General features: G+C 31.8%; 1 protein-coding gene across 3 annotated transcripts; it reads left to right on the forward strand.

The window, feature by feature from the left end:
* Positions 1-767: 767 nt before the first annotated feature.
* LOC112521259 (probable trehalose-phosphate phosphatase F) lies at positions 768-5,823 on the forward strand. Of its 3 annotated transcripts, none has more exons than XM_025130014.1 (14): positions 786-945; positions 2,569-2,617; positions 3,199-3,291; positions 3,400-3,862; positions 3,956-4,096; positions 4,181-4,252; positions 4,327-4,452; positions 4,544-4,600; positions 4,691-4,792; positions 4,884-4,961; positions 5,043-5,112; positions 5,288-5,358; positions 5,442-5,534; positions 5,610-5,823. In XM_025130014.1, the coding sequence occupies exons 4-14, from the start codon at positions 3,572-3,574 to the stop codon at positions 5,667-5,669; spliced, it is 1,161 nt and encodes a 386-aa protein (XP_024985782.1). In that variant the 5' UTR covers positions 786-945; positions 2,569-2,617; positions 3,199-3,291; positions 3,400-3,571; the 3' UTR covers positions 5,670-5,823. The 3 variants fall into 3 exon arrangements, with proteins under 3 accessions (XP_024985781.1, XP_024985782.1, XP_024985783.1); XM_025130015.1 differs by having other exon boundaries at positions 2,589-2,617; XM_025130013.1 differs by lacking the exon at positions 2,569-2,617 and having other exon boundaries at positions 768-945.
* Positions 5,824-11,294: the final 5,471 nt, after the last annotated feature.

The raw sequence follows: 11,294 nt of genomic DNA on the forward strand, positions 1-11,294 counted from the left end.
ATTCCGCCGCCGTGATCGACGGAAAAGCGACCAACCGTCACTTACTTCCGTTTCTGTTTCCAATGTTCTGCTAAATACTTTAATCCAATGGCATGAAAAGAGTCCAGTTTGGACCGTGGGTCACGTGACCACTCACGCGACATCCAAGATAACTCCTAACCATCGCCAACACCACCGCATTTCGTGACGGTCTTCCATCTTGCCGTATGCTCCTCACGTGTTTCTTGCCACATGTCGCAATGAGAGACGTTCCACGTCAAGTTTATATGACACGTATGCAATGTTCATGTCATAATTACGTCAACCGTGACGCAATAGCTTATTTCGGTTATTGTTTATCATTTCGTGACATCAAACTTACGTTTTATTTTTGGGATATATTTTTATAAAAATTAGAAAATAAAAGATGTCACCCGGTTAATTTGTAAAATATTTATTTTGAAATAATTTATTTTGTTTAATGAGGTAAGAGTATCTCTAATAGATTATTTAAAATTTCTTTAAAATAAAAAATAAAAATAAAAATCTCTAAAAAAATTACATTAATCTCCAACTATTTTTCTATCTTAAAAAAATCCAACATGGATTATGATATCAAAGCAAATAAATTGTAAAATCTTTATTTTAATATAGTTATTGGAGATGATGTTTTTTATTAAAAATAAAATAAAAATTGAATAAAAATATTGACGTATTTGGAAAAACAATGGTTTATTTGGTGAAAGTATAAGAATAACTAAAAACCAAAGAGAGCAGAGTGAAGGAGGGGGAGATAGTTGCCTTGTTTGGCACGTCTTTTTTAGGACTATGAAACTCTATAAATACCCTCTCCATCTCCTGCTATTTCTCCTTCCTTTCCTCCATCTCCTCGATCTCTTTTCACACCTACCAATTTCTTCATCTTTTCCCTTTCATTCTGTCTCTTCGATTTCGACTCTCCATCAGGTATATACTTCACCTAATCCCTTAATTCTATCGACTACCTTGTGCATTGTTGTTGCAATTTCATACCCCTATTTTCGCTGTTTTAATTTGTTTGTCATCATCAAGCTCTTTAAATTTTTTATTTGAGATCTGAAACTGTTCGGACGATGTCTGGTTTAATTTGTTGTATGGTGATTTTGACAGCATAATTGAACTTAAATCTCTCGTCTCTTTATTAAGGACGTACTGTTTGTCGGTTGCGGTATTGTGAGCTTTTGAAAGATGTTGATATCTCGTACGTGTGTCTAGTCAATAATTTCTGTTAAATTAGTTTTTTATCGTATGGAAATGGAAGAGATCAAGGTGATAGCCTAATATTTTCGAATTGTTCTCATCCTCTGCATATCCAGGCTGTGTAAGCTTTGAAGTTTTAGCTCGAAATTTATAAGAAGAAGTCATGGAAATGGTTGATCGAGACGATCAATTACAAAAATATTAGTTTCTGTTTTATTAATGTTGAAAATTTCTGATTGATGGGGGAATGATCATGTCTTTTATATGTATGTGAATTTCGTTATTGAATCTCCAAACGTCTTGATGTGAGTCTCCAATTTCATGTTTGATCTCAGGGAGAATTATTCATGTTTTTTCCTTGTTTGATGGTCTTGAATCAACATTTAGCCATTTAAGTTTTCTCCCTGTTCTAGTTGTATTATTTTGGTTGTCCTTTTCTTGCTGTTTTGTTTATTAGCTATATATATTTTATATTAACTGTGATCTTGAATAGACAAGATAATTTCATTTTTGATGTTTTTAAAACATATCGAGAGCACGAGGGTTGCGGGTTTATGGTGGTTGTAAAGTCACATCAAGAGAAAAGAACATGGTGATACCTGAGTCATAATGCTATTTTTTTCTATATTTTTCTATGGAAGTGTTCTCCCTATGGAGCTTATGTGAATATAAGTATTATTAATTGTCTTTCAACTCATATTATGATAGCAAGCCATAGTAGATCCACGAAGCAATTACATTTCCTACTTTGCGGGGTCCACATCGGAGTCATGTGACAAGTGTGAAGGCACTGTTCAACATTAAAGTGTTAATTGTTTATTATGGAAATAATTAAACTAATATTGTTCAAGCGTTTGGCAATTAATTTGTGCTTCATCCACTGATTAGTTGGAGATTTATCATGTTTAATTGAATAAGTTTCACAAAAAGGCGATGGATATGGATCTTTTAACTGATCAGGCTATTGTTTATATTATTAATGGAATCTTTGGATCTACTTCTAATTCAACAATTAAAGATCCCCTATAGATCTTAACATCTTTTTTGAAGGTTGTCTTTGTGGATAGGGTTTCCAGATCAAGGTGTGGTGTGTTTGTACGAGGATAGTTTTTTATTTTATTTCTTCTAATTTGAAGGAAAGTAAGGATCTGACATAGTGTCTTTCTACCTTGCTGATATTTGAAATTTATGTTAAGCAAAATCTTTGTGGTGTCCTGTTATATGCATGTGTGTTTGGTTGAAACCTTGGAGGTTATTATAATTCTTAAAAAAGGTACATGGTTGTGTGCTTTAATAATTAAAATATTTCATTCTATGTGATCTTGAATATTTCTTTTATTTGTAATGAAGGATAATAATTATTTTCACAGGAGTTAAGTTCTACATACATTTGAACAAGGTAATAGTTTTTTCTTCTTCTACTTTACATCACATTTGTGCCTATTTGGAAACCTTTTGATAAATTACTAACTTTAATCTGCATCAATATTTTCCTCTAAAAATCCCCAGTATTTTGTTTTGCTGTGATAAGAACTTCAGTTATCAGGCTTTCTCCTGCGTAAAAAACATACAAAAACAAATACATTTGGAGTTGGGGCGTTGATCCCGTGGTGGACATATATATTGCTATTCTATATGTAAAGCATAATTGGTTTGTATGTAATGATTGGAGTGTGACTCTTATTATGTTGAACTATGCTTCCGTATTCGGTACTTCTAGTTGTTTTGATAGTAGTTAAAGCCAACTTTTACTTTCTGAAGCAATACTCATTTCAATAACATAGCTTTCTCAGAAGTGCTCTTAACTGTGTGCTCAATGTAATCATTACAAGAACATTGTTTTTGGTTAAATGCACTTGAACTTTAAGAATGTCGTTATCTTGCCTTTATTGAACAAAAAATTTACCATTCACCCATAACAGGAAATTGCATGCTTTTGTGGGATAACTAATATTTCTCTCTCTTGTTACTGTGTTTCAGGAAGGGATACGATTGATGTTGCTGGGCTTTGAAGAGTAAACATTGTTCTAAGTTTTGTTTGTGTGATATAAATGCTTAGCTTCTGAAAATGATGTATGTCAAAGTAGTAATTTCAATGACTAAGAAAGACCATTTTCATTTGCTTTCATAATTAAATGTGAGAAGGTACCTCTTATTTAACATTTGAATTCTGTATTTCAGATTTCAGGAAGCTTGTGTTTAATGGAAAGTTCACCCAGCACCAATGATAAGAAAACTTTGAAGAGGTGGTTTTTTATTGATAAAACAGTTGGATAAAGAGTGATTACACATTTTCTTCCGTATTGGCTGTTGAGTACCATACTCTACTCTATAAGTTGGTCCTCCTTGATCAATGGATTTGAAGTCAAAAAACGCTTCTCCTGTTCTTGCCGATCCTGGTCCTATAAACAAGTCTAGATTAGGGATTCATTCCAGTATGATGCCTTGCTCACAGTCTGGAGCTTCATTCTCCTCGAGTATTTTAACAGCTCCAAGAAAGAAGCCCGGAAAGCTTGATGATGTACGCTCAAATGGTTGGCTAGATGCTATGCATTCTTCTTCACCTCCTCGTAAGAAGATAGTTAAGGATTTTGTGGTTGAGCACGCATCTGATGACATTGATATAGTTTATAACTCTTGGATGGTATGTTTAACATCTGCGATAGTACATACATTTTCTTTGTCAAGCTGTACCCTTATGTCTAACGTTTGTTCTTCCACTTTTTATTATTTGCAGCTTAAGTACCCCTCAGCCCTCAACTCTTTTGATCACATCATAAATCGTGCAAAAGATAAAAAGATTGTGATCTTCTTAGATTATGATGGGACGCTCTCACCAATTGTAGATGACCCTGATCGTGCTTTTATGTCTGCCGATGTAAGTAATTACACAAATAGATTGGGGTCCCTGCCTTTTTTTTCTCTCTTCATCATATGAACATAAAAACCTCTGGCTTTTCAGATGCATTCTGCTGTAAAAGGTGTTGCTGAGTATTTTCCAACAACAATAATTAGTGGAAGAAGCCGAGATAAGGTATATGAGACAAAATGACAATTTGGAGTTGCTTCAACTGTTGTAGCTAATAAATGTATACCAATTCTCTTCAGGTTCATGAGTTAGTAGGCATAGAAGAACTGTATTATGCTGGTAGTCATGGTATGGATATCATGTTTCCTGTTCAGGACACAGCGTCTATTGACCATATGGGTTACGTTAGATCTACTGACAAGCAGGTATCATATTCTCTTAAAATGCTTCTAAATTTGGTGAATTTTTCTTGTTCTGAATACCCTTTTTTTATTTTTTTATGTTTGAGCTGTGCAGGGAAAGGAAGTGAACTTGTTCCAACCTGCTAGTGAGTTTATACCCATGATAGATAAGGTGAGTGATCTTGTGACATTTCGTCCGAGCTGATATCTAGTTGAAAACTGTCTTTTTACAGACTTATAACAATCTGGAATTGTACACCAGGTTTTTAAAACCCTTGTCGAGGTTACTAAGGCTATTACTGGTACAAAAGTGGAAAATCACAAATTTTGTACCTCTGTACATTACCGTAACGTAGATGAGAAGGTGAGGACAATACTTCAGATTCCATTAAAAGTGTCTTGCTTATCCAACTATATGGAAATTGATGACACTTTGATTGTCATACTAATTGCAGAGTTGGCTTGCGGTTGCACAATGTGTTCATGATGTCTTAAAGGATTATCCTCGTTTGCGACTAACTCATGGACGGAAGGTAAACGGAAAAAAAAAAGAATGTATGTTTCTAAACTTTTCACACAAGGGTGTCAACATTTGAGGTTACAAATTTCCACAGGTTTTAGAGGTCCGTCCGGTAATTGATTGGGACAAAGGAAGAGCGGTCGAATTTCTTCTTGAATCACTGGGTATGTATTCAAAGAATTTATGTGTACATATCAACGTTATAAATAAATTGTAATAATTTGGTTATAAAAGATGGTGTATTTTGGGTTAATAAAAAGTTGCATTATTTTATGAATGTAAATCTTTCCACATTCTTAGTTTAATAAAGTTTTGGTTTTATTAATATGTTGGAAACAGGGCTAAGCAACAATGATGACGTGCTTCCGATTTATATTGGTGATGATAGAACAGATGAAGACGCATTCAAGGTATATTAATAAATAACAAATGTTTTAATTAGGTGACTCTACAATGTCATTTGATCAAATATGTTGGTCTCTAAAACGTGTAGGTTTTGAGAGAAGGAAACCGTGGATACGGAATTTTGGTGTCTTCAGTGCCCAAAGAAAGCAAAGCCTTTTTGTCTCTCAGGGACACTTCAGAGGTTAGTGTACTTGCATGACTTTTAACTTCAGCTTCGTATTTCTTTATATGAATTTGTTTTTTTTTGTTCCTGCAGGTCCGAGACTTTCTTAAGGCCCTGGTGAAATGGAAGGAACACGTGGATAAGAAAAATTAAGATGATTTGGGTACAGATATGTTTGTGTGTTAGTGTTAAGTTTAGAGTTTGGTGAATAAGTGGTGGCCTGTGGGAACTGCAGGCTTGTCTAGCAAAAACATGTATTCCTTTTCTTTAAGTTAATTATGAGTCATGGAATCAATTTGGGAGTTCTCGTATTTGCTTCATTTATCACTACTCCCATTCTTCTTTTTAACCTCAAGATTTCAACTCCTTGGATCTCTATAGATTAATGCTTACCTTTATCCACTGAAGGGTCAAAGTGGGATAGTTACATGGATTAGCTAATGAATTAAATTTGTAATGGGGTCAAAAATGAATGAAGCTGTGTAGTTGTGTTGACCGGCCCATGCTCAAATTATGACGTATCCACCAAACTCAAAATTAGGGGAATTAGTACAAGCTGTGGAAGTTAATCACTACATTTAACTACCCAACACCAAACATCAACCTAAAACAATGGGAGAAGGTGAAGATTAATGCAAAGCTATCTTCACACCCTTAAATTCATTTTAGGAAAATATGATGCTCGCCTAACTTATAAGGAAATATTATAATTTTTCAACATAAGGAGTAGAATATTGACTTACCGTCATAACCGAAAATACAAATTGTAAACTCTAATAGTTTTCTAGATAGCTAACATAACGAATTAATAGGCATTTAATATCTAGGTTATGGCTTACTTTTCATTTCACTCTCAATTTCGGTGACTCCTGAAATGCATGACGTTGGTCAGTTAAATAACGCAATCTAATATATGACATTCATCTTGATATAACATAATCAAATTTCTCACAATATAACATTATGCATTTAATAACTACATCTCGATTAATAAATTCATGTACTTACTTAACAAATTCACAAAATGACTTCGATAATTCTGGTTGCTCATTGTTGACTTGGCAAAGCAAACCATCGCTTGAAGAGTTGTACCCCTTTGGGCTTTTTCGTCCCTAGCACACACCACCAATGCAAACAAAGTTCTTACATACAACAATACATTATCATACTCGATATTTCACATAACTCACTAACATACAAAGGCTATATTATTATAACATATAAACATTTATGTATATCAGGTAGAGCTCACATAAATTGACGTAGACTAACACGTAATTTGCACTGAACATAGATCAAGTACATATTCTAAGTACTTGAACTTCATTCATGGCCCTTGTACTCGTTTATCATCAACGGTGACCCAACTTATTCAAATGAGTACCTTACTTTATGTTGTTGCATTTAAATAGTAGTTACTCGTTAATAAAATTAATATTATTTAAGTATTTAATCAACCGCAAACTAATTAATTAAATGATAGAAATTCACTTAAAAAGTCCCACTCTCATGAAATCACTGACCACTGAATGGGTTAAGCTAATAATACTCTATCATTAAGCTTGGTTTAACAGAATGCTTTATTAATAATATAGGTTGAGTTTAGATGAAAATAAAAATTATGGTTAGAAACGTAAAAAAGAATCTTTATTCTTGGATCAATCATAATTGAAGAGCTCTACTAAATCCACACTAATGAAAAACACCAGATCAATTCATTTCTAAAACATAATTCATGTGTTAACTTGAGATCAAAAGTGATCAAGGGTCCAAATTTTTTCTTACACTTCTCATTTTAACTCCCATTGTCACAAGATCCTTCTTCTAAATACTTAATGCATTTTATGACTCTTAAATGTCAAATTAATTAAATAAAAACAGCAAGCCAACCAAGTAGCAAAAACAAGCGAGGTTTTAGCCTCAAAACAAGGAACCCCCAGCCGGATTGGGTCTCATCCAAGCCGGTCCCGACTCGAATGCCCAAGACAAGCGGAACCAAGGATCCGCCCCTGGACATACCTGCTCTGACCCAACAAACCCAGGTTGCAACCCAACACCCCCTCACCCGCGTTTGTAACCAAAATTGATGCACTCCTTGCTCGATTTTCTTCGGATTTAATATTTTACATAAAACTATTATTAATTAATACTAACATTTCAGACCATTTGAGGTGTACTAACCAATTATAATTGATATACAAAATCTTATACCATGCATGTACCAACTAACTGTATTTGGTACCAACACCAAATACCAACTTGTTACTTTCTTCAAATTTTAAGTTTCCACGTAAAACACATGTGATGTTAAAGGGTTTTTATTTGTAGGAAATAAAACTTGCAACCATTCAAACGTTCAAACAAAATAATTAAACTTATAATGTTTAATATGTTTGATACATAAATAAAAAGTTAAACTAATAAATAATAAAAATAAGTCGCTACCATGATACTACGATGGTATACAATTTTCAATACCATATACTCAACCAAATTTATATAATTAATACAGTATTACTGACCGACTATAATTAATATTAATTTAATTGATACAGTTAGTAAATATATCAATTGTTTTGGTTTGTTACAAAATACAAAATTGCCACCGCTGATTCAAACCTGTTTGATATTTTATTTTACCATTAAAATTATTGGTCCAAGTTGTACGACCATAGCCCAGCCCAATTAGCTTTTCTGGTTCAAATAAATGAACCCCGTCTATTTATTTATTTAATTAATAAATAAATAAATTTAACTTAAAAAATTTCCGATTATAAAGTCGAGAATCTAAAACGGTGATCTTGTTTTGAGTCTTCTTTTATTTTCTGTCCCTCTCATGTTAATTTTATAGTTTGTTGTGGTTTTTAAATTGTAAATAAACTGATATATAAATTCAAAGTTAATATGTTCACTGACCAATGATTTTGAATAGAGTAGTTCGATAACAGTGTTTTTTAATCCATAATATTGTTGTTCTTGCATTTTGAAGATGGATTTATGCATTAATTAGTGGTTTATAGTTTTTGCAACTTGTAAATGAAAAATAAAATATAAAATTTATGTTTGAATAAAAATACGGAAAAATGTAGTAGTAATACTCGAAAACTATATCTATCATGATAAAAACAAATTAGGCACCAGAATATTTCAAAAAAAATAGGCCGATAGTAAAACGAAACAAATGAATTCAACACAGAGGTGAGAGGAGAGGAATTTGTGCGGAACATGATGAAAGGGCAGTTCAATTGTTCGCATGAATCGGTTGTACATGTTTTGAAAGATGCGCCTCTTAAAAGTTCAATATAACCATAAGTGGTGCATCATAAAGGAGTATAAATAACCATTTAAGGCCTTTTGTAATACAATATAGATTCGTGCGTATTTATGATCTTCTCTAGTATTATTAAATGCAAAAGCATTCAATAATGGGTTTATTTTGAAGTGTAGACTAGATGATTACAATGATATACTTTGTAATAAAAAAACACATTTTAGTAGTACGACTGAACTAAAGAATATTTAATATTGAGCTCATTTTGAAGGTATTGATGAGAAGATTATAATGATATAATTTATAAAAAATGGTATGAAAGATTCTGGGAGGTTATGCAACTTTAAGAGCTTGCACATTATGCTTAATTAGTTGTACCTCTCAAAAATCCAAGATAACCGTAAATCTGTAACTCCTCTTTTCATAAAGGAGTATAGATAATGAAGGGTGTTCTTATATGTGCTCTCATTTATGTCAATATCAGATGGGATTATTTCACTGAAATGTAAAAAAATTGTTTACACTCCTTTATGTCGATTTTATGTGTGTAAATAAGAAATTAATAGTTAATGGTGCATTTAGCTATACCATAGTATCTCAACATATTCCTCAAATTTTCTTCAAAATGAAGAACCAAAAGTCAAAATCTTAGAAAAATATTACATTCATCTCCAATAGATTTTTCATTTGGAGAATCCAACATTGATTATAATATTAAAATATTATTTCTTTATTTAAATATTTATTTTTCAAGGTACCCTATTGATGATCTCATTTGGTAATCATTTTTGGGGTGTTCACGATATTCAGAGAAAAACCCATTTTGTCTCATACCTTCTCCATTTTGGAGATGGTTTTAAAGAGAAGTTGTTTGAACAAAATATTAGCTCAAAATCCTCATTTTCTCCATTTTGAAGAAGTCTTTGAAGATGCTCTTAGCTATATTATATATAGAGGTGCATTACCCACCCCATATCTAAAACAAAGTGTAAAAATTAGCAAGTTTAAGCATAAAACATGGTTTGTCCATGACAAATAGCAAGTTTAAGCACTAACTTGGTCGTTGCCATTATTTGTGCGTAAAAAGCTCGCCAGAGAGTTGGTGTGCATAAGTAATCGTCGAGGAGGTAGGTGTGTGTAAGGAATTGCCAGAGAGGTAGGTGAGTGTGCGTAAAGTTTACAATGGGGTAAAAAAAATTGATGGTCCCTTTGCTTTTATTTTAATTGAGACGAGCCAACCGTAAGATTTTAAAATCCTATAAATGATTAATTCTCTTTAATGATGACAAGAAGGAAATAATTCACACTTTTTTTGTACAAGCGGTTACGAAAAAAGAGTTCACATTTTCCCGAATCACAAATTATTTTAATTTTTATATAACAAAAAAAAATTCAGATAAGTAAGGAATGCTTTCAACAAGATGACATGTTTTTTTTAAACAAGAGACAACTTTAATTACCATGGAGCAATTGTATGATCGCGCTGAAAGATTAATCACTAAAATGATCATATTTGAGAAACATCTTTCTGATCTTAATCAATTTTTTTAATGTAAAAATAACCTAATTTATATTTATTAAAAACCACTAAAAGAGCCTCTCATACAAGCTAAATACAAATTTGCATTAAAGCATCTCAACCACATCAAGTTTTAGACATATATTTGAATTTGGAGCTAAGAACTTTTTTGTTGGTTTCATGTATTTCTCCAACATTAGTAAATAAGTATAAAATCAACAAAATATATTAAAAAAAAAACTAACAAAGTGTCAATTCACAGTATTCTTATATGTAAGATTCTTATCAGAACTTAAATAATATATAAAATTATTACAAAAACCATCTCCAAATGATAATTGTTCTAAAAACTTTATATGGAAGATGGAATTAGTACTTTGGTCAATATGATTGTACAATTCATATCTTTATGTGGATGTACACCCTAAGAACAAATGCATGTGATCATTTGGGTTTTATCTTAGATCTCATTGTTGACCATTTATATCACGACTCCAAAGATTTTTATTGTAAATATGAATACACTTAATACATCGAAATTCATTGTCCATCTATTAAATAATAATAATAATAATAGCATGATAAAAATTAACTAATATAACCAATAATTAATAATGATTGATAACAATAAAAATAATAATATTAGGAACATAACATAATATTTTAAAAATGGTAAAAACTCATAGAATTCATAAAAATATTTGATTTAAATAATATTTTAATAAATTTACTTTTATGACAAGACTTTATAATACAACCTCAGAAATCCATGGTTGCCAAACTTGTGGATCTTTTAGAAACAATAGATTTGTTTCTTGTAACATAAGATTCTTTTCTCTTGAAATTCGAACCCTTGACCACGAAAACATATAATATACCATGCCTTTTTTTATTTATTTATTATTCTGGTAGTTATATCCTCCTTTAATAAAAATCGATTTGCAATCATGACTTGTAAAATTTAGATTCACTCAAGAGTAAATTACAT

Source organism: Cynara cardunculus (assembly GCF_001531365.2).
Source record: "Cynara cardunculus var. scolymus isolate 2C chromosome LG 11, CcrdV1, whole genome shotgun sequence".
Classification (NCBI taxonomy): Eukaryota; Viridiplantae; Streptophyta; class Magnoliopsida; order Asterales; family Asteraceae; genus Cynara; species Cynara cardunculus.

Coding starts and splice junctions, on each gene's coding strand:
- LOC112521259 (XM_025130013.1), top strand. CDS start 3,572: ATGGATTTGAAGTCAAAAAACGCTTCTCCTGTTCTTGCCGATCCTGGT. Junction 4,601..4,690: donor TTATACCCATGATAGATAAG/GTGAGTGATCTT, acceptor ATTGTACACCAG/GTTTTTAAAACCCTTGTCGA. Junction 4,962..5,042: donor GACTAACTCATGGACGGAAG/GTAAACGGAAAA, acceptor AAATTTCCACAG/GTTTTAGAGGTCCGTCCGGT.